At 40.5% G+C, this 26,974-nt stretch overlaps 1 protein-coding gene and 1 pseudogene across 6 annotated transcripts; one reads left to right on the top strand and one right to left on the bottom strand.

Annotated features, from left to right (window-relative positions):
* Positions 1 to 6,637: 6,637 nt before the first annotated feature.
* LOC148337829 (cytoplasmic polyadenylation element-binding protein 4-like) lies at positions 6,638 to 26,858 on the top strand. Of its 6 annotated transcripts, none has more exons than XM_088294193.1 (12): positions 6,638 to 6,774; positions 7,628 to 8,746; positions 9,826 to 9,912; positions 10,505 to 10,595; positions 12,763 to 12,813; positions 13,029 to 13,052; positions 13,459 to 13,635; positions 16,477 to 16,566; positions 16,649 to 16,767; positions 21,890 to 22,004; positions 22,083 to 22,264; positions 23,888 to 26,858. In XM_088294193.1, the coding sequence occupies exons 2-12, from the start codon at positions 7,688 to 7,690 to the stop codon at positions 24,113 to 24,115; spliced, it is 2,223 nt and encodes a 740-aa protein (XP_088150319.1). In that variant the 5' UTR covers positions 6,638 to 6,774; positions 7,628 to 7,687; the 3' UTR covers positions 24,116 to 26,858. The 6 variants fall into 6 exon arrangements, with proteins under 6 accessions (XP_088150319.1, XP_088150318.1, XP_088150317.1 ...); XM_088294192.1 differs by having other exon boundaries at positions 10,502 to 10,595; XM_088294191.1 differs by having other exon boundaries at positions 9,814 to 9,912.
* On the bottom strand, positions 18,032 to 20,160 carry LOC148337830 (uncharacterized; annotated as a pseudogene).
* Positions 26,859 to 26,974: the final 116 nt, after the last annotated feature.

Below are 26,974 nucleotides of genomic sequence, written 5' to 3'. Positions count from 1 at the left end.
CAGTTCTCCAATGAACAAAAGCAACAGTAATACTTCCCTGAGAAGCTTTCTACGAACCCTCTAAGCCCATGAACCCCAAGGTTATCTGCAATGACACATTGTATTGTGCCTTTAATGAAAAAAAAAACAAGATTTGGTAGAAACAAGCTGTGCTGCTCCAACGTCACTAGTTCATGTAGAAGAGGCTCTGATATTTTTTTTTAAAGCCAAACTCATTGCTTTTGCACAACACTGCCGGGTAAATTGAGGACAAGTTACTACCATGAATTAAGTTGTCCAGAACCCAGTAAAAGGCACAAAGCTTGTTTTTTTTTGCGTGACGTTCCCTAGGGAGTACACGATTTAAAATCATCGGCGTATAAGATCAGGGAGATTCTTGAATCTTCCCCCAAAAGAAACGGCTTGTTCTTGTAGTATTCACCATCCTGAAATGAGCAATACAGCTGTTGATTTATGTTACAAGCTGCATGACTATGAACAACCGTATCTACTATAGCTGTATGCTCCAGCAGCTGTTGTAGAGACTTCAGTATGCGAACATATTGATAATTTTTCCCCCTTACATCCAGAACATATTCAACAGGTTCCATCACCTCATAGAGTTCTTGATGTTTGAATCCTGTAGCTCGCAAACCACCTTTGTCTATTTCATTTAGCAAATGATTGTGGGTAGAAATAGCAATGCTCAACTCATCAATTATTAACTGATCAACATTTGAGATCATGCTTTTTGAAAACACCATCTGTTCTAATGTTTGTTACTGGCACAATAGCAGAGGTGAAAATAATGTGCAAGTCTTCCAGTAACACCTCAATAGTTGAGCTTGGGACATGTGAGTTAATTTCCAGTTTTAGAAGCACAGATGCCAATTTATGAATGATTCTATCTTTCCAGATTCCGATTTCTATCTGTTTCTATGAATTCTTGACCATCTAAATCAGTCTGTTCCTGCATTATCAGAGCAACATTTTTCAGATGTTTGTCACCACTCCAAGTTTTAAATCATGCATCCTAATTTTATGAAATTTGAAAGAAGCATATATAATATATATATACATATATATACATATATATATATATATATATATATATATATATATATATATATATATATATATATATATAATTTGATAAGACGGTCTCAAAACACTTCAAGTGGTTGTAAATATGGGAAAAGTATTCTCTATCGGATGGACCGGCTCTTCCTGGACATAAAGAGCACGTGTATATTCCTCCCTCAGCACTTTTTGGTCAAACATGTGATTTACATAAGTGTGTCTCAAGGGCATTCCAAGTTTTGAATGAGCTTGGGCATTCAAACTATGGGCAAGAACATGTGTGTCTCCGGCCAAAATGGCCAGTGCCAATTTATAGCGCTTTGTGAGGTCATACCTTTTAGAAACCGTTGTCAAACATACTTTGTTTGCATTTCCACATAACCTGACAAAACCTGAAGAAATTGAGAAAAGAGTCATTGATACAAAGCAAATGTGTCATTTAGTTAGCACAATAAAATACATCATTTATGTATGATTATAATTACACAAGTAATTCCTATAGTGGTACATAATAGCCAGTCACAAAATCATACATAGAATAAATCTCTCAAAAATAGACGAACTCAGAAAAATTTAAAATTTGACATCAGACCAGTCAGCTCCATGTTCCCAGCAATGGCACTGACACAGACATGGCGTAGGGATATCTGCACGTTTTATCCATCCGTTCTCAAGCATGCCGGCGAGATGTCGCTTGTGACCGCGCCATGTGATTTTTTTTTTTAATTTAATTTTTTTTTTTTCTTCTCCTTTTTTCTTCTCCCCTCGCACGACCTACTCCCGGCCGTCAACCGTTCTGGTGCAAACTACTTCTCACTGGGCGGTGAAAAATTAAATCGCGGTTTGAATGGCCGTTAGTAGATTCCTAGACACCAGCACATAACTACTGGGAGGTCATCAGACACCTGTTGCCAGACGACTTGAGGCATATGCACTCATTTTTGTTTTGACGCTTGCTGCTAGCTTGTATTTAAAAAATTAAAATAAAAAAAAAATCATTTTCATGAGACATGCATTCTTCTTATCAGCAACATTACCGCTCTTGTCCACAAACCTAACCTTGTAACAAAAACAAAGCTGTTGTAGTTGCTGACTAACCAGAAAATGTAAAACCTCCCGTGCACTCCAGACCAAGTTCGGGTTAGTAGTGGCGACCCCTTTCATCTTGCCACTTTTGCGGATTGCCGGTGTCCGTACTAGATTGTGGACAGGTGCTATGGACGGGGTCCTTCAGTAGCCTTCGCGTCTGCTGATGACGTCACGCGTTATAATTATATTTATGTATTATATTTCTTTCACTCCATTTTCGTCACCCCTGTTTTTAACATTTGTATGTTCTGAGTTACTAAATAATAACAATTAAAAAAGAAAAAAGTACATTTACTGCTACTTTTGCGAGGATCATCCCTTTTTTTTTCTTTCGCTGTCCTCTGCGTGCCTGTCGAAGACGTCACGTCAAAGTTCCGTTGCTTTGGGAATCAGACTGGTTCAGGGTCGGAGGGAAAACACGGAAATGTATTATTAAGAAATATTTCACACTATATACAGACATTAAATTCATACAATCTTGCAGCCCGAGTGAACCACTGCATTGTTGCAAGTTCGTCACGAGAAACGTAAAAGTTCTACTGCTGTTAAAGCAGCGTCTTCTCGGGGCATAGGCGGAAGTGACGTGAGGTGATGCGCCAACGTGGCGGCAATGCAGTTATTTTGTTTTAATTGTTTTATTTAGCGAATCAAAATGTGCAAATAGAAAAGCCAGGAGTAAACACAAACACAGAGGCAAATAAATATTTGAATAATACATGTTAAAGCATAACGTCATTAGCAAGCGCGCAGCCTCTGAAGGACCGCGACCACATCTCGCAACCCGCCCACATCGAGTACCCACACCTGTCAGTGTTACTTCGCTTTGCTCATGCGTCAGGTGGATTGAAAGTGTGTTAGGACAAACCTCACGTTCTTATAGCTGTCGATTAAGTTTTTAAAACATTGATTATTGCCAATACTAGTAATATTATTTAAATATAATGCAACAATGTTTATTACTAATTTCAACATAAGTACATTACACAATAAACACTAGATCAATTCATCTTTTTTAGTGTGGTTTGAAATCATGCATGGCACAGAAGCATCCCGTGCTTAAACCAGCACAGGTCAAGTCCGGGCTTAAATTTGCCAATGACCATTTGGATGATGCGGAGGGGTCATGGGAGAATGTTTTGTGGTCGGATGAAACCAAAATAAAACTTTTTGGTCATAATTCCACTAACAGTGTTTGGTGGAAGACGAATGATGAGTACCATCCCAAAAACACCATCCCCTCTGTGAAGCATGGCGGTGGTAGAATCATGCTTTGGGGGTGTTTTTTGGCTGCCAGGATGGCCGAGTGGTCTAAGGCGCCGCGTTCAGGACCCAGTCTCCCCAGGAGGCCTGGGTTCGAATCTCAAATTTCCCCATTGTGGGACTAATAAAGGGAATATTATTATTATTATTTTTCTGCACTTGGGACAAGATGACTGCACTGTATTAAGGATAGGATGAAAGCGGCCATGTATTGTGAGATTTTGGGGAACAACCTCTTTCCCTCAGTCAGAGCATTGAAGATGGGTCGATCCTGGGTCTTTCAACATGACAAGGACCTGAAGCATATCAAGGTTCTGGCGTGGCTAAGCCAGTCTCCAGACCTAAACCTAATAGAAAATCTTTGGAAGGAGCTGAAACTCCGTGTTTCTCAGCGACAGCCCAGAAACCTGTCTGATCTAGAGTAGATCTGTGTGGAGGAGTAGGCCATAATCCCTGCTGCAGTTTGTGCAAACCTAGTGAACAACGACAGGAAACGTTTGGCCTCTGTAATTGCAAACAAAGGCTGCTGCACCAAATATTATCATTGGTTTTCTCAGGTGTTCAAATACTTATTAGAAGCTGTATCACACAAATAAATTGTTAAAAAAATCATACATTGTGATTTCTGGATTTTTTTTTTTAGATAATCTCTCTCACAGTGAACATGCACTTACAATGACAATGTGGTAAAATTTTCAATATAGCAGGGTGTTCAATTACTTATTTTGCTCAAAGTATGTATGTGTGGTTATGATAGGCCATCAGGCATCAGATTTATATGGTGCTTTGCTGGACACTCAAAGAGCTCACAATGGACACATTATTCATGCCCTTGCACGATCACACTCTGGGGCCGGTAAACTAGTTCTGTAGCCACAGCTGCACAGACAGTATTTCATCGGTATCAGTATCTGATCCTGATACTGAGTATCGTCAGTACCATCCGATTACTTTGAGTCAAAACTTAATGACATAGAAGAGGGTGTGGTGATACAAAATGACCACTGGGTAGAGACATTTCTCAGATTTTTCTCAAAAGAAAATTGAAGCTCAAACTTTAATTTAGACAGACGTATGTTTTTGCCTTTATACACTCACTCAACGTATTTAAAAGAAAACAATCAACAGGTAATTGAAGATGGCTTGCAAAAACATTGTATCCATATTTTAGAATCAATTTCAATGGTTATTATTATTATTATTATTATTAGAATTGACATCATTGTAACTTTAAACATTATTTAAAATCCCTATTATTTATATATGCTGTCCAGTCAATATTTACCTGATGTTTGGAGTGTCACCAAATGCAGATGCCATTTTACTCTGAGAGGTCTCCATTGTGGTTCAGTTCAGTCCCCGCCTGTTTGTGGGCGTTTGTTGGTTTCTTAAAGTTTTTCAGCAGTGTGTGAAATACATGCGATCTGGCTATTTACTTGATGAATATTCAGTGTCTTTGCCTTCAAAATCTCTTTGCTTCCAGATTATTATCCAATTGCACTTGGAAGCACCCTGTGAACAGAAGCAGCAGCAGACATATCAGTAAACACCGGTGAATTTGTGGAAACTAAATCAAGATTTTTACACAATGTAAATATTCTTACATCATAAGTACCCCAATCACAATCCAGTAGCGCATGCATTTCACTTTCTGAGCAAGACTCACAAAAAGCAGCAATTGAATGTAAAGGCCAAATTAAGCAAATCCTGAGAAGTAAAACAAAATTTTGTGAATTTTGGTGTCATCTTTAATCTGTGGAATGCAATAAATAAGTCATTATAGAAGTTTGGCTGGCTGGATTTGACTCTGTTACACTCACTTGGTTTATATGGCAACTGAGCACTATCAATCTTGAGATGTGCAGAGACCACAGAACGTGTCCTCTGAACTGAGAAACCAGAGATAACCAGCTTCAGCTGCACGGGGACCATCTCTGTTGGAACTGATAAATATATGAATGACTTGGCCCAGATGAATTAATCATTCAAGATCAGTCAGTACTGATTGTATGCAAACTGTCTCATGTTGGTCCTAGAAATCATGTCTTGGATGGTACCATAATATGTAATTAACTACAAACTGTAAGGGCAATTGGGACAAAAAATAAAAAGCGACTTCACCATAAACTGTACTTTATACATTCATTAGCCATACATTTAACTTTTTATTCAGATAAAGATTCAGATACGAATAACACTTTGTATGTACTTTTGACTGTTAACAACGAAACACCAGTAGCTCCAGCCTGTTAGTTCTTGAAAGAAACTGTGAGCTCAAATCAGCCTGTCGCTGTTAAACCACCCAAGCAGGCCCTGCGGCAGATGAGAGTGGATTGGAAGATGAGTGCAGCATGGTGAGGACACAAATGAGGGGTGGATCTGGTATTGCAAATGTTGAACATAATGAGGAGGCAATGTAACTGAAAAATAATAATTTATGAAATAATATTGTCAGATGGAAGTTGTATATATAGTTAAATAGACAATTTCCTTATTGCATTCTACTACTACTTCTGCAAGATCAACATTCAACAACATTGTTGCAGTGTTGCAAAGGCATTCAAATTTGGTTGGGGTGACCATCGCAAATAATTTGTACTTGAACTGGCGAAAGATTGTTTTGGTTGAACGGGTTATAACAAGTCATCTTACTGCCACTTGAATAATGTATAATGCAGGCCCTCAGGTGGAGACCTGCTCTGCTGCATTGGGAGTAAAAAGTGAAAATCCAATGTGCTTTTCGACTTGTAGAAGAGATACAAATATTGTAATAATTAGATTAATAATGGTAACAATAAAACAGTTCTGGTGTGAATTCGGAAGGGTCGTGAATTTGCTCCTGTGACGTGTTTCAGCACACAGCTGCTGCTGGGTGCGGTTGTTTAATCAAATTGTGCATGTTTTAATAAATGACTGGAAAAAATGCAGCCTGATTTACTCGTTTAAACATTTAAATGGCCAAATTACAAAAATAATTTTAATAAAGCAAAGGATATTTACATCCTGATTATTAACGTGTTCCTCAACAACTCCTCCCATTGATTTCAATGCATCCTTATTTGGGAGGAGAACATGTGCCATTCGCTGACTGAGGGCGTGGTAAAGGCGCGGCTACACAATAATTATCCTATCAAATGGGAGACGGAGGCGTGACTGGGCGGGACGATGATGGAAATCCTGACGCTCATTGGCTCAATGGCACTATTCCAGGCGGGGCTTGCAGTAGGAAGTGTCCACCGACTGGCTCAGCTGTCATCTCGATGAAAGGAGAAACCATTTACACCGGCCGTCTGGGAAATGCAGAAAAAGGAAAAACGCTGAAATATGGCAACATCAAAACGATAAGGTCATGACGCCGAATTGAAGGTAGTTACGACCGAGTTGCTAGCGATTGACAACCACTCTCTTTGCCTCAGAGCAGCCAGCGCGGTTGCGATTCGTTGTTTCGAGGTGAAATTTTGATGGCTTTGCTCTGTGACATTGAACATACAGGGCACGAAATAGACGAGGTCGTTGAAAGAGCCAAGCTCCATTTGCAACTTGTCATCCCCTGGAAATTTCTACCGATCTCTCGTCGGATTTGTTGTCGCGTACGATCGTTCGTTTTATTTGACATCGTCAGTCGCAGAAAGTGCTTTAGTGCTCAGCAGCTGCTCTGGAAATATGCTAGCCTCCCAACGTCCCTTATGCTAGCATAGCGGCTCCGGGAAGGGAACAACCCTACACTGAGAACCGACGATAGACGTCATCAGCATTTTCCTGTATTTAAATGGCTACGTGTGAGGAGGTCATTGCTTAGAAAGGAAGATTTCTCGGTAGGTGTCCGAGCTGTTGCCCACCTCGGCGCCTGCCGGATCCGTCACAAATACACTGGGGTGCTTTAAAATAGCCTGGTGCGTGTGCATGATGAAAAGGACACATGCAAGGTGGTGGAGTCGATGTTAGCTTTGCTGCTAGCTGCGCAACGACCTTTGTAGGCGTCTAACCGGCCGTTTAGCTGCTACCTAATGTGGTTCTGTTGTTCTCCATTATTATCCTGGCGAGACACTTGTTTCATTTCCGTGGTGACATTCTAAAACTGACACGATGCAATGCAAATAATCCACTGTCATTTGTAGATGTGTTTTATTTATTTATTTTACTAACTACACTCATTCAAGATGTACTTTGAAGTGAGATGTGTCATCCTTTTTAATCCATGTGTTCCTATGTTTTTCAGGATTGAAAAAAAAAAGTCGGTGAAAGCCAAAACCTACTGAATATTTACTGGGTGTCCTAAATGGGGGACTACGGGTTCGGAGTTCTGGTGAAGAACAGCAGTACTAACAAATCTGCTTTCCCTGTAAGGATCCCTCCTCACCTCCAACCCCAGCATCCTCACCACCCCTCCAACCCACCGAGCCCCCACTCCTTCGTAAACAACACCTGCTCCACCAATGGGGGCAGTGCTTGGCTGTTCCCCACAGTAGCCCAACACAGTAACATGCAAGATGAGATTCTGGAGTCTGACAAGTTCAAGGCTTTAGACCTCCAGGAAATGCAGGAAAAGTCTCAGGTCCAGCCCCAGCCTCAGGCCCTCTCTCCAGGCCAGCAGGAGGCTGATGCTTCCTTAGGAGAGCTGGAGGGAGCTCTTCCTGAAGATAACCTGATGGAGAAAGGTTCTCTGGAGAGCAGTGGTGGAAAAGAGAAGCTAAGGATGGAGTCACCAGTGCTGAGTGGGTTTGACTACCAGGACACCCTGGGAATGGGTACAGGGTGCGCACAGTCCCCCACCTCCTCACTAACGAGCTTCAACAACTGGTCCCCTGCTGTTCCTTCTACCCAGTCTCCAGTGGTAGGTGATGAGGTTGGAGGCTTCTTCGGTCCTGCTGGCTCTAATGGCAGTGCACCCCCCTTGCTGTTCCAAAGCTTCTCCCACCATGCCGGGCCTAGCTTTGGTGCTGGTGGTAATTTCTCTGCGCAGATCGGATCAGTCTCCCAGCACCATCCTCCTACACCTCACCCCCAGCCTTATCACCCTCACGGCCAGGGTGTTCCTCCGCAGCACCGGCGCTCCCCAGCAAGCCCTCACCCTCCACAGCCCTCCTTCCCTCCGCATGCTCATCGGACCGGAGGCTTCCCCCAGATGACCCACCTCACTCCTGCACAGAGCAAACACCCTTCACCCTGGGGAAGCTACCAGAGCCCCTCCACACCCACATCAACCACCTGGAGCCCTGGCGGCTATGGAGGCTGGGGTGGCACACATGGGGTTCGAGAGTACCGCCGTGGTGTAGGTGGAGGAATGACTGGCCTTAACTCCATCTCTCCGCTGAAGAAGTCCTTCCCTAACAGTCAGGTAGATGCAAATGTCTGAGTCATCATAATGCTCAAACTCCAAAGTTGTGTTGAATTTTGTCCATGGTATTAAATGGAGATAGAATTAATTAATTTCACTCTCAAACTGTTGCCATCAAACATTTATCAATTGTTCAGGTTTGACTATTTAAAAATAACAATTAAAATGCTATAATACAACTGCGCTCAAGGACTACTAATCACCGATGTCGACACTTGTCAAGTCACATCACTGAGGGGAAACAAAGGTAGCAGAGCAGTAGGCCACTGTCACCTAGTGGCATTTTATTAGAGTTGCTGCAATTATTAAGTTGGACATCTTTCTGCAGGTAGTGAAAGAGCATGTCTGTGTACTGAATACTGTGTAAAATTGCTAAACGTTAAGAATCAAATGATTTATTAAGAATGTATGACACCTTCCAGAAAGTTATTGTATTTCAAATTATAATTGTCCCAATGTTAATTGGCATCTGAGAGCATTAAAAGTCTTTTGAAGACGGCAACCGAAGACTACGATGAAGAGGATGCAAAAGACGATGATGTCAGATGTAAATATTATGCGGTTAGGAAAGATGGCACAATGCAGCCCTGGTGGCGACAATATTTGTTCATCTATACAGATGACGAGTGTGGAACTGTGCGTGTTATGTCAAAATGGAAAATTATGTCCCAATTTAAAATTACCTCGCATGCAAAGAGGACTGTGAAAAGGGGTCAATTCTTATCTTTGTGATCTATAGCACAGTTTTAATTTTATGTAAATGTATTTTCATTGTCTTCTGTGCATGAAACATTTTGTTTGTAGCTGTGAAAATGTGTATAGGTTTGTTGTTTTTCATAGAGAAAAGCATGTTTTGCATTCAGTAAAAATATTTAATTTTTTTGTAGGTACTGTTGGTTATTTTATTGAGTCATTAGCTACTCTTCTCTTGGCTGACTAGTATTTATGCAAGCATGTCCTTGATTTAAAAAAAAAAAAAAAAAGATTCTGCTGTATTTTAATGCTAGTTTGCTACTGTTAATATAAAATACTATTGACTTGTAGATGAAACGCTAACTGATCTTCAGGTTCCTTCACAGAAGTTTCCCCGTAATAGCTCTGGCTTTAATCACAAGGGCTGGGTGGAGGACGCTGTGAGCCGCAGTGATAGTGTCTACCCATTCCAGGTAAGGATATTAAAATGTTTCCATTCATTTGGCTTTGCTTCTTATGATGAATTGGTCAACTCTTGTACTGGGATGTAAGTCATTAGTGATAATCCTCCATGGACCCGATAATGCTAATGCTATTGACTGCGCTCATCTGCGCCAAATGTAACAAATGAGCCGTTGAGCAAAACAGGCTATGTGACAGTCTTATGTACAGCATTTAGCTGGAGAGAATTGTTCTTATCCCCTGGCTTGTTACTGACCTCATTTCACAAGTCTTGTGCTATATGTACTTACACTGAAGCTTTGTGTGCTTTAAAAGCTTCAGAGATGAATCGTCAGCATTAAGCTCATGTTTTCAGTATTTTTTTTTCAAATGCTAACATTTTGTTTAGTGTCATACTTTTTTCCCCACGCATAGTCAATGGTACATTAGCTCGCTCTAGTCGCCTTGCTTCTTAGTTGTTTCTATGCGTTTGTGTGCTGTCATTGCAGTGTATGTGGGGATCCTCTCTATCATCATGGCTAACTGTGTCAGGGCTGCCGTTGCCTCAGATGGTGATGGGAGAGCTGTGAGCCGGCTAATTGTTTACTTCCTCTCTTTTAGCAGGAGAGAACCCGCTCCTTTGATGGTTTCAACATGCACTCTCTGGAGAACTCCCTGATCGACATTATGAGGGCTGAACAGGATTCCTTGAAAGGTTAGTTCCCACAGTAACAATAGCGAGGATGAGGTCTGTTTCCGTTGGCTATGAATAAATAAATCTTTATATGACAGAAGTTATTGGGTGTCTTCGCATAGTAAGCAGTTTACATTGTATATACAGCAGAGAAAATTTTGATTGTATTTTACTGTTTATTTTGTATAGTGCGTATAAAAAAAATATATTTGCGTGAACACCTGCATGGTCACGGTTTGGCATTAGCAAGTTTTTGCTGTTTTTGTGCTTAGGCACGTGATTGGTTTTGCTTTGCCAATATCTTGGTGCAAATGACCATGTTGATTTAAGTTGAAGAGCTTCATGTAGTGCTTTCCATCCATCCTGTGGTGTCATGATAGTGACGAGCTATATATAAGTGAGTTTAAGGTTTAATCATGACAGAAGTGGTCTTTTGCCTCCATCCTGTGACATCCATAGATAATTTTGAACCTTTTTTTTGAAGGGGAGGGCTTCAGTTACTCACAGATTTTCACTATTTGCGGCAGAACATGGTTTACTTAAAAAACAACAAAAAAAAAAACACTTGAGTCACACGTCAAATTATAACGATACATAATAGTTTAAAGTAAATTAGAAATGCTGTTACAGATTAACATAAAAAACCTAGGCAGACTGGGGAGTTAGGCTGGGCTAAAGAAAGAATATGATGGCCTGTATAATCCCACGACAAAAAACGTCTAACACTGCAGAATGAGCATTGAGGCGAGTGGAGCGCTGCTATATTACCCCGTATTTGTCATGGTGTTTTCTAATGTTGCACACAAGTAAAACATCTTGTAAAAATAAAAAAAGGAGATTTTGTCGCTATGATGGAGAGACTTGTCCACCACTGTCCTCAAATGACCAAAGAGCTTAGAAGGGAGAAGGTTGTAGATTAAACTAAAACTTTATTTAAAGAATCTATGCCCAAATACACTTAACTTCTTTTGGCTGCCTGTGATGGCCCAACGATTGACAAAATGTCAATTGTCTTTTTTTTCATGCTAATATTTCACCTCTCACAGGGCATATGAACTGTTGATCAATTGTGCGTTTTGGAAGATTGATGAGATGTTGACTTGGAAGGATAGAAGGTCCTAGGTAATATTTTTTTATTTATTGTTATTGCCACTGGTCACTGTAAGTTATGGTGAATGGGGCATGTTAATTCGATTTTTCCCACTGATGAAAATTGTCTGCATCGTATTATTATTAATTATGTCGACTAAAGTTCCACTGATTTTCCATTACAAATCATGAGAACCCTTAGATTTTAGGGATACGATAAAACACTGGATCGGGGAATAACTGTGGACCCCTTCCCATAGTGCTTACCTGTCGTCACAATGTATTTGGACAAACACAAAGGTGTGCACTGAGTTAACAATAATACAACATGCGCTTTGTTTTTCAAACATCGCCATCACAATGCTACCGCACAATGCAAAAAAAAAAACCCTGACGGGCATACAGAACTAGCGCTGGTTCTTATATTCCTCCAAGTAATGGATATTCCCACACCAATATTGCAGCAACACACACAGAAAGATAATAGACAACTCAAAGGCATGTTCTTCCTATGGTCAGAAAAACAAGTTATATTAATGCTTTTGCATCAGACTTTCTTCTTCTGCTCATTTATTCGATGAAGTTATCTGCTTGCATGAACCGCATGCCACTGAGAGACCAAGGCAGACACACTGCTGCAGACCAGGAATGGCGCACTCAAACAAGGCACACAACAGTGACAGCATAGAGTGACTGACATATGTAATAATCATGTTACGCAAGCAATCCAAAAGGAAAATCGTTTTTTAATTGTTGCAGACTTACTGTCTTGTTTTGGCACGTTGAATACTCCATGTTTTCTAAAGTAATTTTGTAAGTAATTAGGCATATTACTTGGATAACAGGATGACTAGAACCATAATAAATGTTGAACACCACTCATGTTCAGTGGTAGTGTCGTGTCGTGCATTTTTTATGTTCGTTTGCTGATGTGAAAATGTTTTTTTTTTTTTAAATGAGGCACAATTTAATTTGTCAACTGAATTTCTTGTAGGGACAAATTGTACCCTACTGAGCTGCAAATAATCCTTGACGGAAATGAGGTAATTCCAGTTTGTAATATGGTTTGAAGCCTTTCCTGTTTTGTCATTCACTGTAGGACGCTTCAGCTTCTCTCACCAGGGTGGAGACGGGCCTCTGCCTATGAATGGTATGTAAATTTCTTGCATACAAAGGACCATGGCATAATTGAAATTGAGATCTGACACAGTGCAGTAGAAGAGATCCCTTAGAATTAAGTTAGAAACGTTGATGCATTTGGTACATTAATGCATTTTTGTAGTTAATGACCACCATTTTTCATTTGAGGTGGTTTGTGTTTAACGCCAGATCTATGTAAAGTCTTTGTTGTGTTTTACATGCAAGCGAGAAGCTATGGCAGAAGACGAGGTAAATATTGTAATGTACTTGTAAAAAAAGAAAATGGGGAAAAAAAAAAGTTCGGTTATAAACCACTAACTCAAGCCATTATCCCACTTAATGGTGAACCTTTGCAATTGTTGGCACCAACGTAGCAAAATGCGCCTTCATGTAATAGTTCGGTCAAGGTTGCAAATATTTGCAAATCGTGCACTGAACGTTCACCAGACGCTTGCTGAACGAAACGTAATGAGAATGCAACGTTGACTATCTTTGCAAACACTCGCCAATGTTCGCTGCTCAGTGGGATAGTGGCTTTTGATTTGATGTTGTCTCTTGGATGTTGTCAGCATTGCAGCCCTATGTTTGCTTTTAAATCTACCATCATATTCCAGCTTTCTTCACCATTTGAATAAGTTTGTACTTCTCTTGCTAGGTCATTCCTCTCTGTTCCCAATGGAAGATGAGCGCTCTTTTGGAGAAGATGAGACCACTGACCAGGGGCTTGGTGGACTTGGCTCGGCGCACTGTTTCCCCCACCTGAACGGGGAGCGCATAGAGCGCTATTCTCGCAAAGTGTTTGTTGGAGGGCTGCCCCCAGACATAGACGAAGGTACTGCAACCATCAAAAAGGCATTATGTAGTGTTAGGGTTTCTGCCACAAGAAATTACTTTGCCATATCCAGGTCTGGGAAAATATGGACAATATTCATATTTCCATTACTGATCAATTAAAAAAATAAAACTCAAAATATGAGTATTTAAAAAAAACAGGTGATAAGCAGGCTCAGTAGACATTACATCTAATTACATTATTGTCTGACAAAAAAGTAATCAGGTTTTCATGGTTTTCTTCTTTTCTGTCATGAAATCTTTTATTGCTGCCCTTAGCAGGATGTTAGCAGTACATCCTTTGAACAACTCAAGTAGTTCCTGTCAAAAAGTCACTACGTTGTACCAAATTGGTGCGCAACACCCTTCTGTTAGATTGCACAAGCAACTATAGCAACCTGACCGTAAAATTTTCTGTTCAGTGACCCTTAAGTACTCTGAGCACAGAAATTGCCGTAAATTTGGGCATCCCAACACTTTTGATGACTGGGATGCTGGTAAGGAATTGGCGGGAAATGTGAGACAGATTTACTGAAACTCCATTAGAATCAACTCGTAGACAAGAAGAATTAAATCAATGATAACAACAAACAAGACAATTACTGGCACAAAAACATTGATAAATAGAACTGAATGCTTCGTTTTGAATGATCCCTGCAACAATTTTTTTTGCTGCCGTCCAGTCTACCATGACTGAGAGAGTACAGCTTTGACAGCCTGGGAGCATGCGTCCGCTAGTATTTATTTCTCATTTTCACACGAGAAAATTATTTTTTGGACTGGATCATTGTTGTTACAAAATTACGGGATTGTAATTATTCTTCATAGTCAAGCCCTCAGGCTTTGCAAAGGAGAAGAAAATATTTTAGTCAAACTTTTTATTTTGACAACAAAAGATAATAAAATCAGTCAAATCAAAATTCTGCTACGAAGGGAGAGGTGTCCTGATCCTCTGGCCGTCTTGTGCCAGCTGTTCTGCATTCTCCAATCGCAACTCCATGTTGTTGGTTTCCCACAATGACGTCGAGCTATCGGTGTGGAGCTTGCTTCATGATCATTTCCAGTCTGCAACCATCAGGTCAAACTGGAAAAAGGCTGTCTTTGAGTTGTCAAAAGGAAGGTGGAGGACATGACCGAACAGGGCTACCTTATGTTTTCGATAGTTTTTTTGAGCTCTGATGTCAAAGACATGACCGAACAGGGCTACCTTATGTTTTCGATAGTTTTTTTGAGCTCTGATGTCAAAGCACTCTATTTTGGCTGCTAGTTCTCTTTAAAGGCCATGATTCCAAGCCATAGAGCATAAAAGGTATGGCAGAGTAGTAAATTCGGAGCTCCGTCTTACGTGAGCTGGTCTGGTGCTGCCAGAGTGGTCTTCAGAGAGACTGTGGAGCTGATGCTGCCGGGGCTCTTTTGTGAATATTCTCAAATTTTAGGTCTCCATTGTCCGTCACTCTGGACCACAGACAGACAGAGCTCTTGACGCTTCTACAATGTCGTTGCCAAACTGCAGAGTCGTTCGATCCGTCCCAAGACCGACATACATGACCTTAATTTTGGTCCAGTTCTCCTGGAGGCTGAGCTTCTCTGCTTCTTCACCGATAGGTGCTCATTGCATCTCTTCCATCAATACTTACAGAGTTGCTGGAAAGCAGCTTCAGCTGGGCAACGATCTTGGATGGTGCTCCAAACGCTTGTAGGATACTCCCTTTTTCACTTTCAGATCTTTGAACCCGATTTAAAAGTCTTCACGATTACTCAACAGATGGCAGAGATGTGGTGTGTCTTGGAGTGCTTTGGCATGATGCCAGGTTGCTGGGGACAGGTACTCCCTCTGATGGCTGGGATAGCATAAGTGAGCAAAATCCTGGTGAAGATTCTACCATGGATAGAAAGTAAAGTCATGCCTCTGTGATTACTGCAGACCAGCCTGTCACCATTTTGCTTCCAGATGGGTTCAACCTTTGTGTCTCCCACGCATGATTGAATAATAATAGCTGAGGTAGTCAACGATGCTATCACCGCCAGATTTTAGCATCTGAGCGGTTATTGCACATATGCAAGGGAGGGGGGTTCTTTCCTGTGGAGTTTTTTTTTCAGAGCGGCTCGTCTTTCTCGGGTGTGACACAATCTGTACTGCAGCTATCTAGTGGCTGCAGCATATGCAGCCGCTAGGATTGTTGGATCAGCTGGGGTGGTACCATGCTGCAGGCGGAGGCTGATTTGCTCTTTTAAATGTTCAAGGCAGTTTCAGGAAGCTCCATTATTATAAATTTGCTATTGCATGTCTTTCACCAGGCATGTCTTGATAAATTACAAGTTTGGACCAGTAAATGGACTGTAACTTGCGCCTTTCTACCTTTTGTTACTCAAACCACTTCACACCATTATCATTTACCTACTGATGACAAACCATCAGGAGCAACTGGGGGTTGCAAGAGTAATGTAAAGGGTGTGCTCTAGCCTACTCCAGCAGTCTTTGGGCAGTAGGTGGGGTCCTGCCAATCACAGGGCGCACAATGACGAACAACCACTCGCTCTCACAACCACACCTTGGGACAATTTAAAGCGGCCAAACAACTTACCATGCATGTTATGGAATGTGAGAAGAAACCGGAGTACCTGGAAAATACCCACCGCAGGCACAACGTGAACATGCAAACTCCCCACAGGAAAGCCATCACCGTGTTGCCCTGATAATAAATCAACAAATTAATTTCTTTGCCCATCCTAAATTGGGAACTGCGTGGATGCATGCCCGTGGCACTGTATAAACACTGACTGAATATTATATCATTTGTGTTGATAAACACTGATTGAACATTTGATCATTTGTGTGCAGATGAAATCACTGCCAGTTTTCGCCGTTTTGGTCACTTGTTTGTTGACTGGCCTCACAAGGCAGAGAGCAAGTCGTATTTCCCCCCAAAAGGTGAGTGTTGCTACATGTTTGTTGTACTTTGGATGCAACAGTGCTGCGATGGTCATTGCTCTTCTTCATTATACCTTTCCAGGATACGCCTTTCTGCTCTTTCAAGATGAGAGCTCCGTTCAGGCTCTGATTGATGCCTGCATTCAAGAGGATGGCAAACTGTACCTGTGTGTCTCCAGCCCCACCATCAAAGACAAGCCTGTGAGTGTTTCTTTGCTCTTTACAATACAATACAATACCACTTTATTTATATAGCGCATTTGACAACTGCTGGAGCTGAAACAAAGCGCTTTCCATATGGAGTAATGTAAATTAGCGGGAAATTAGAACACAAATGAAAACACATGTTTAAACTGAAGTGCAAAAACAGCAACAAAAAATAGAAGCAACATAGATAAGAAGCCATGTTTGTCATGTACATACACATACATGACATTTCACCCATTACAGGCGTGGATACAGCAAACACACACAGTAAGTGGCACACACTGGAGCAGGAGAGTACTGAAATGCCCGAGGTGCAGTTTGGTGTTTTTGTGTCTTGTTCAAGGACATCAATGTGCACCAAATGTTTAAAGCTGTCATTTCTTGTATGTTTTGCGGCCCCTAGCACCTGGAGCAAAATGGCCAGATGTGACTGAACTATCGTGCAGTGTGTTTGGTTTGGCAACAAGTTTTCATGTGTGGTCGACGGTCACTGGTTTCGGTTTTCGAAATTTGAATCGCAGATGAATGTTGCAATGATGCAGATGTAACGTCCAGTTAAAAATCTCATGCAAAATTGATTTATACAGGCCTTAAGCGTCAGAAAGGGATTCACAAGCTCACAGTTGACAAATAATAAAATTATAATAAAATTTCTAATAAAAGTTAATTAAAAAAAAGTTCTAGTAATCCTCTTAATGTACATTTGAAAAGACAGAGTTTCGTCAAATATAACACTGAGATTTTTCTTATTGAATCATTTAGGGATAATAGCACATTTATCAAGGGTCAGTGTTATCCTTAAATAGGCTAGGCGAGGCAGTTTTATTTATATAGGACCTTTCATACACAAGGCAATTCATTGTGCTTCACACAAGCAAAGATATGAGACCTGCAAGCCTTTACAATACAACTGTTTAACAACTGTCAAAAGCAAACCAGGAAATACTAAAGTAGCTTACAAAAATGACTAAAACGTACGTTGACAGCATTTAACACAAAACTTAAAAAAAACACTTAAAAGTAAAGAAATAAAATTGGGTTGCAAAAATATCCAAAAGGGGAAAAGTTTTTTTAAAGTGGTTAATTACATGTAATTGTAAATAGATGCCGATGATGAGCAGGACCAATAATCTGAGTCAAGACATCCATAGTTTTATATCGTCATGGCACGTTTCTAGATTAGAGCAACTACGCCGTTTTATTTCCAGCGGCATATATAATTGGGTATCATCAGAAAGTGGTTGTCAGAGGCAATAGTTCAGATAGCGCCGTGGTGGTTGATGAACTAATATTGCGGCGGATATAGCTTTGATTGTGATCAGGAAGATGGCAATGAGCCTGGATTTAAAATATTATGAAGTAATGGTCAGACATGGCGATAGGATGTGGTGATACCATTCCATTTGAGGATGCTAATCCTCGGGTTAGAGTATTACCACTTTGATGTGTCGCTTCATCTTATCTGCGTCAAACCAAAATGATCAATTATTGTCTGAATCTCCACGGTGAGTCGTTCCGTTGGGAGGTTGACATGAATGTTAGTCACCCATGATAAGTATATTATCTGCATGAGTTACCAAGTCACACAGATTCAGAAAATTCATCTAAAAACTAAAGTACAAGCCAGGGACTGCAAGATAAATCGGCAACGAGGCTGCAGCTCGCCTAAGGAGAACTTCAAATGTTTTAAAGGCGTCGTTACAATTAGGACTAAATTTGAGATCAGATTCAGAAATAAGGGCAACACCCCCGCCTTTCTTGTATGGGCACACAACATGTGAATTCATGAATTTTGGAGGCGAGGTCTCATTTAGCGTGAAAAACTGATTAGGTTTTAAAACCCAAGATGGCCCATTTTTCACTAACTAGCTCAGTTTATTTTTTTTATTTTTTTTTATCAGCTCTCACAATGTTTTGCTCTGAGTCATCAATAACAAACTCTCCATTGGAAATCATAGTACTTTCATTGCTTATAATGTCCAAAATCGATCAATTGGCACCTAAATTCATGTGGACATCCCTACCTATGACTAGTCCACTTCAACATATCAAAAGGATTAACCTCTCTGTGGCTCATTTATATGAGAATGAGGAAGTGTGGAAGTGATTAGAAGTACATAGATTATGCTGTTAGGACGCGGCACACTGCTTCTTTGCTGATCAATGTGACGACACGGAGCATAAAGCACCATTCCGGATATTTACAGAGACTGAAGTGGGAAAGAGTAGACATGACATATTTATTTGGATGAGGATTTTTTTAATTTTTATTTTATTCTATTTTTTTACTGTTGGCGACGTAACTACAATGCGCCGTTTTATTCTTTGAAGCGTAGCATTTCCGGGCTCTGCATATAACACTCAATGGAGTGTTCCAATGCGGCCGCACTCCCAAAGCGGCCCCGCAATGCGCACCGTTCAAGAAGACCACCTCCAGGTTATTGCTGTATTTTGGATTTTGTGGAAGAGATCACATGAGCTCACGCTTGATCAAAGTAAATCCAAACAGTTGTGCAGAATGCTTTTATACTTTCACAGGTTGAAGTGGACAAGAGTACTAAGTTTAGACAACAGAACTGACAAAGCGAGCAATATTACCTTGCCTCCCTGCTGTGATGTAGACACTGAAACCGGAAAAGGATAACAAGACGAGCTCCAAAAGGGGGCGTGCCAATTTGTTGTAAATCTCATCACATAAAAAAAAAAAAAAAAAAAAACTTAAATCACTACAGCCTTTTCGGTGGGAGCATTTTAGTACTGATCTCTTTTTACATGCAAACCTATTATATATATATATGTGTCAATGTTAACATCAGTAAAGTGTCCCTTTTAACCAGGTCTCGCACAGACCAATCATGTTTAGATTTTGGTCTCTAATGAGGTCATTAACAGGGCTTTCGAGGAGAGTGAGCTAATATTTTACAGACCAAGTTTTAGTAAAATCAGTTTATCTGAATTATTCCCATTGACAGGATTACTAGTCATAATATTAATAAGATTGCGTTGCCTATGTCCAGTATTGTACCTCGAACAACTATAAGCGTGGTCGTAATCTGATCTGAATCAGAATAATCTTTATTGGCCATGTATGTAAAACACACAAGGAATTTGTCTCCGGGAGTGTGAGCTACACTCGTCTTACAGTAACGGGCAACTACGATAAACAAAGAAATGACAGAAGTATAGAAAATCTTTCCCTAATGTAGAGGTACCATTGTGCAGTCATACCAACCCTATGAAATGATCCTCGCGGAGGAAGTAGTTCAGCCCCATGTTGACTGCATCATCCATTGACCTTTTTGCCCGCTCGGCAAACTGCAGGGGGTCCAGTAGGGGTCCGGTCATGTTCTTTAAGTGGTCCACCACAAGGTGTTTGAAGGACTTCATGACCCCAGATGTCAGAGCTACAGGCCTGTAGTCATTCTGTTCTAATGATGGTTAATTGGGGACGGGGAAATGGTAGACTGTTTGAAACAGGATGGGACCTTGCGCAGCTCCAGGGATCTGTTGAAGAGCTGAGTGAAGACAGGAGCCAGGTGGTTAGCACAGACTTTATGGCAGGAGGTTGATGCCCGATCTGACCCTGATTCCTTCTTGATAGTTATTTGTTGGCTCTAGAGTGCTATTATTTTGAGAGAAAGCCTTGTTATCGATACGACTGACCAAGGAGGAATTCTTAAACCCATGGTGTAACACTACCTCAGTAGAAACTATGAGATGAGATGTGATGCAACAATATGTGGACTGTAATGCTCTAATCTACATAAAAAGCTACGTGTTTTGTCAGAGTCTAGCATAGCGCTAGTTCGCTCTAGCCTTACAGACTCCATACTCGTTCCAACAGGCTCGCTAATCACCTTTAACCTGGCCTGCTCTCATGTGACCTGTCATGGAAGGCTCAAACTGTAACCTATGTTTGTCTCAAGAATGATGGCGCCTTCCTGTTTAGACTGAAGGCTGGCCATCTTCTGCGTGTCGGGTCGGCCTCAGCAGGAAGGCCAACTATCTACAAACTGCAGTCCCTTCTCACTACAAATTCTAGCCTGCCACCGATTGAGAATAATCTGCTAAACCTCTCATTGAATCTCACAGGCAAGGGACCAGAGACAATTACTCGATGCCAACCCATTTTTCTGGCAAGATCACAAGTGCTTGCTATGTTCTTCTTTGTGATCTCTGATTGCCTCATCCTAGAATAAATAGTGTGTTTTTTTACCTGAATAGCTAGTGTTGTTTGCCCTGCGCTGCTGTCTCGACCCTTTGCTTGCCAGCTCCCAAAGGTTGGCGTCAATGTGGGGTGCTCTGGCCCCAGGAATACAAAATGCCATTATACCATTAAAAAGAATAAAAGCTATTACTGTAATAATGCATGGAAAATTGAGAGGTTTTGTGAGGGGGCAGTTTTTTCTTAATTTTGTATTTTTTGTAATTGTGTATATGAAAATGTATATACACATATTAAAGTATGTGTTCTGTGTACATAAATGTCAGATTGTCAATAAAATCATTGTCCCTTAGCAAAGCTAAATTGATTAAATATCTAATTTTGAGACCTATTAGTGTGTAGATCTTGAAACTCAGTACTCAGTGGTGCAAATATTATTGGTGAGATTATAAATATTTAATATACGTTTGACATTGATTTCGGTCCCAAACCATTGTTTAGACCTACTGCCCAAAGACAGCTGTGATAGGCTCCAGCACCCACGTGACCCTTGTGAGGATGTGTGGAACAGATAATGGACGAATGGTTGGGTAGAATGTATTCCATGATATTTTTCAAATGTAACATATGTGCCTTGGCTCAATAAACTGCGGTGAAGTGCCATCGATTTTTTTTTTTTTCGCTTGTAATGTGTTTACACAGAATATTCTCTAAATCAATCAATCAATCAATAAAAAAACAAATGCCAGGGATATTTTCTCATGAAACTTAAACTCTTTGTACTGTGCGAGGGGAAAAAAAAAACAACTTGTTGCTTCTTTGTTCTGTGGTTCCATGCGGGTTGTAAAAAACTGCGCTCCGATGAACAAACAACCACATTGCAAAAGCAGGAAGCTGTGCGCCGTCTAAACCTTCTGTGTTTCTGCAATGTTTTTCTATTTCACATTCCAGGTCCAGATCAGACCCTGGAACCTAAATGATAGTGACTTTGTGATGGATGGCTCTCAGCCTTTGGACCCACGGAAGACCATCTTTGTAGGAGGTGTTCCTCGCCCTCTACGTGCAGGTACACTGAGGTCGTGGCCTCCAAATGCGGAACACTGCTCTTGTCACACCAACTTAACTTGTGTTGTTGTCCTTCCAGTGGAGCTGGCCATGATCATGGACCGTCTCTATGGCGGAGTGTGCTATGCTGGTATTGACACAGACCCTGAACTGAAATACCCGAAGGGTGCAGGGCGCGTGGCTTTCTCCAATCAGCAAAGCTACATTGCAGCCATCAGTGCCAGATTTGTGCAACTGCAGCATGGAGAGATTGACAAAAGGGTAAGTCAGTTTGATTTGGTGATTTATTTAAGACTTATCGTATCTAAGCCTACACCTATCTAATTGGCTGAAACGCATCGGTCAACATTTTGCATTTTATGCGAAATCTGTGATCTGCTGTCATGGATGAGCGGAAAGCTCTGTGCTATGCTTTTATTCGCATTGTTCGATAAAAGACAACACCTGAATAAGAATTCCTTCCAATTATCATCAGAAACATCTTTATTTGTATGAGCCACACTCGTATTACAGTAACAGGCAACTACGATAAACAAAGACATGATATAGAAAATCTTTCCCTAACGTAGAGGTACCACTGTGCAATAATGCTACCCCAATGACAGCTGTGCAACAATTTGGACAGTTATAAGAGCAGAGATACAGTGATCAGTGGTGCAATACGTGCAATACTTGGGAGTACTACGACAGTTGTGCAGATGATGCAGATAATCATTGCATTGTTTCTTAAGTGTCCCGTAGCAGTACATGTAATGCAACTTTGTGTGTACAATTATACAGAATGTCCTTGTGCTTTAAAGTGTCAGTGCTGGGGGACTTTGTAGTAGTACGTACAGGACTGAGGCTACAATGATCAGTGTTGTAATGATAATAATAGAGCTCCACGGGGTGTGCAAAGTTGGCAAACATAGTAGTGCCATTACTAGAGTTTGAATCAACTGTTTAGGGAGTTAATGGCAAGAGGGAAGAAGCTGTTTGACTATCTGCTGGTTTTGGTGTGCATGGTCCGTTAGCGCCTACCTGAGGGGAGCAGCTGGAAGAGGTGGTGGCCTGGGTGTGAGGGGCCCAGGAGAATTTTCTGTGCTTCTTTCTTGGTTCTTGAAGTGTGCGAGCCCTCAAGAGTTGCTAGGATTGGGGGGGTGCCGATGATGAGAACCAATTAAGTTACTAATCCAAGGTTGCATATCTTATACAGTTGTGCCCTGAGTACTCACTAACAATCACAGATTTGCATATTTGGAGACATTTCTTTCCCAATTATTTTTTATTAATTTGTGTTGGGCGTTTTCCCACCCATTTTCCATATATTTATTCGCTGGTTGCATATTGTGCAGAGTAGGCTTCGTACGTGGTATGGTTTTTACTCATTTTGCTAGCTTGTGGGTTTAATATTATTATTTAATATGTGACAGAGACAACAATTTTTTCCCCCCTTTCATCTGCACTGCCTGCCATGGCAACGGGCCACAGCCCAGTCATTGGGGACCGCTGATCTAGGGAGCATTGAACCGTTTTGGAGGTTTGGTTGTACAATGGAGTTCTGTTCCTTCCCCTGTAACTGATGCCAACACAGTAGTGAAGTCATAACTACATTCAATACATGTATGAAAAAACATTTTAGGCCCTGAATATAAAAGAATCAAATGAAAAACAATACAATGGTAACTGAGCTTACCTTCTGGTGCCGCATGACGTATTCTTCTGCAACGTGCCATTCATAACCGCAAAATGTTGGATCTGCGCTTTCATCAGCGAAAAAATGTGACTCAGTCACCGTTTACTGTACCGTTAAAATGGACTTTCTGTGGTCCTGTGTATGATTTCTGCTACAGTATGCATGGTCCTCCATTTCAACATTCAATACTAATTGTTTGTTTGCCCCAGGTGGAAGTGAAGCCATACGTGCTGGATGACCAGCTGTGTGACGAGTGCCAAGGAACGCGCTGCGGGGGGAAGTTTGCGCCGTTCTTTTGCGCCAACGTGACCTGTCTGCAGTACTACTGTGAATACTGCTGGGCGGCCATCCACTCCCGCGCTGGCCGCGAGTTCCACAAGCCCCTGGTGAAGGAAGGTGGCGACCGACCCCGGCACATCTCCTTCCGCTGGAACTAAAGCTAGCAAGAGAACCTAGGATAGGGGTGGGAGGGCATGGGGGGTCTGAGAGATAAGGGTAGCTAGGGAAATGGGTTTGGGGTGACCTATGATATGAAAAATAGAAATGCACTTTTCTTTTAAGTTAAAAAAAATACTTAATTTATATTGTTTTTTTTTTTTTTAATTGGGCCCTCTAAACATTGTAACTGCTAAGAGAGTAAAATCCCATTTATGTTTTGACTTAAAGTGTGCATGAACATAGGAATGCATTCTTTTTGGATTTCGATGTTTTCTTACTTGACTGTAATTTTGTTGGTGTTAGCTGGCAAAGCTGCTTACATTTGTTGTCAAGAGTAACAAAATTGAATTGAGGTTCATCATAATACCTAAATCAGTATACTTACTATGGAAGCTGCATTGATTGAAGAGAGTATGTTTTCTTTCTTTTCTTTTTTCTTTTTGTGCAGAATTTGAAAACAAGTACCATTTACCAAAGTTTTAGTTGGGTTTGAATTGAGGAGGAATGTTGTTTTAGATGGCGAGTTGCTTGGTTTGGAAGCTGGCCAACATCACACATCAGTCTCCCCCCGCATCTGGCAAAAGCTGCGTTTGAACTGCTTGCAATTGTTTGAAGTCTCAGTTTTCGAAGTTGACACTTTGTTACGGGAAAAGGGCAAACCAAAGATTGGCCTAAAACGCACCATCGAGAGCAGACGTCAGCGCGCGTCCTCTCGTCAAGCGGGGGAGGAAGTACCGGTAGTCTTCAGGACTTTTAGCTCATTAAGGCCCAGCCCTCGTGGCTCAGGTATTGGCAGTAGTATTTGCTCGCTTTATATTGTCAGGGATATTAGCACTGGAAGCTAACATGCTAATGTAGTACAAACTACGGGAATGCACAGTCCCTTCTCCCCTGAGCTGTCCTCATGGTGTACCACTGCACGCTCTACCTGGATTGGAGCTTCTCTCACTAGTGTTGTGGTTGGATATGGTTGTAGCTAGAATTTGCTGTCACAGAGATAAAGATATTATTTTATACATGGCCTGCTGATTTTTGTACAGTGTTTTATAGCTGATTATTTTGTCATGGACATATATACATTTATTATGCACTACTTTTCTAAATATTTTTTTCAATAGTCATTTTAGGCACATTTTTCACAGATGGGAGAACTCCTTTTGCAATACCTCATTTTTTTCACTCGGTGAAAAATAATTTTGTACCTTTGTTACTAAGAGATCTGCAATTATGGTAAACTTAATTTAAGAAAAAAAGAAAATGAATGATATTAATATAATTTTCAATTAGCTTTTATATATTTAAGTGCTGGTAAATCTGAACATTGTCTGGTGTATTGGTGTGATTCTGGAGCTTCAAAATAGGCTGTCATTAGCCAATCGTACATAGATTCCCCTCTGCCCTGATTAGCATTATTATGGGATCCTAAGGCATGGCAAGACCTTTCTAAAGGATTTTGATAGTCTTGAAAATACACATATATTCTGGTATTTCACTCTTAGGTGTAGCTGATACGATTATGAGTAAAATAGATGTTTTGGCTTTGGTCAACATGTAAACATCCTTCGGACACCTGAGTGGGTTTGAATATTTAGATCCTCTTTCTGGGACTGCCTGTAAGTTGGACTTCTTCTTGGCATGCATAATTATCTACTACAGAAACTACATGGCTAGTGTTAATGCAGGACCTAATGATGTAATGCACTAGTGCTCCTTTCTTTTCATTGTCTCTTTGAGATCACCTCTCTCTTTACATGACGGAGTCTGCCTTCCTCACACAAAACAGACATGTTTATGCAATCGACACTATGACAACACTTTTGTAATGTAGAGGACACTCGGTAGGACATAGGTGAGAAGACTTGATCACTTGACCCCTTTTGTGATGTGGCATGCTTTGGGACATAACCTGAATGTGATGTAATGTTGCAAGTTAACTGTGAGCCATTTTGTGCAATACTTATTTTTCTCTCCGGAAACAAGTCTTCGCAGTCAGTCATTGAATCCATAAATCATGCAGTCACATTATTGTTCCATTCTTTTTGTTCCCTCATACGGATGTCTGCGAGACATAAATATATAAATATATATTTAAAAAAAAAAAAAGAAGCTAATTTATACATGAATTTTATTTTTAAACATTTAGTTTTGTGCTTACGTACTTATTTTGCTACTACCATGCAACTGTGATTGAAAACATTGTAAAAACAAGGTTGATAATGTATTACATTTGCTATATTTTCAATTGAAATGTATGACTATGATTTGGATCAGATTTTTGTTCTATTTTTGGGGTGATGTGTTTAACTTGTTGATGTGTCTAGTTTTTCTAATTGCTGTTTCGTGCTCTGCATTTTCAAATGAAAAAGAATATTGGATATGTCTCTTAGTATTACTTGATTGCAAATGTTCAATAGATTTTAATTGTATGCTGGGAAGGTTATATTTATTAACTTTTTTTTACCTAATATAATTTGGATTTTTATTTAGTATTTTCACATTTATAATTTGGACTTTTATTAAGTAATTTCACATTTATACGTAAGTTCTAATTTTTGTATTTTCTTCCTGATTATTTTACACTACAACAAAGACATCAGTTTTTATAGCTGGTTTGTAAAAGTGAAGTAAAAACAAAGATCTAATGTCATTCATTTGCTGCCAACCTTGTTTGTAATTGTCTGCATACATTTGAAGTATTTGTAATGTGAGATGTTGAACGAATAAAACAGCTGTGAGGAAGAATCAACTGCTTGGACTTTTTTTTTTTAACATGGAGAGCTTTATGTAAAAAAATGTTACTTGAAAAAAAAACTGTGTTAAGCAATGTGTGAAATATGAATAAACATCTTTTTTTCTAA

Source organism: Idiotropiscis lumnitzeri, chromosome 4, assembly GCF_059441095.1.
Source record: "Idiotropiscis lumnitzeri isolate Australia: NSW breed Sydney's pygmy pipehorse chromosome 4, RoL_Ilum_1.0, whole genome shotgun sequence".
Taxonomy (NCBI): Eukaryota; Metazoa; Chordata; class Actinopteri; order Syngnathiformes; family Syngnathidae; genus Idiotropiscis; species Idiotropiscis lumnitzeri.
Note: the sequence above shows the minus strand (reverse complement) of the source record. Positions and strands in the feature narration are given on the sequence as shown.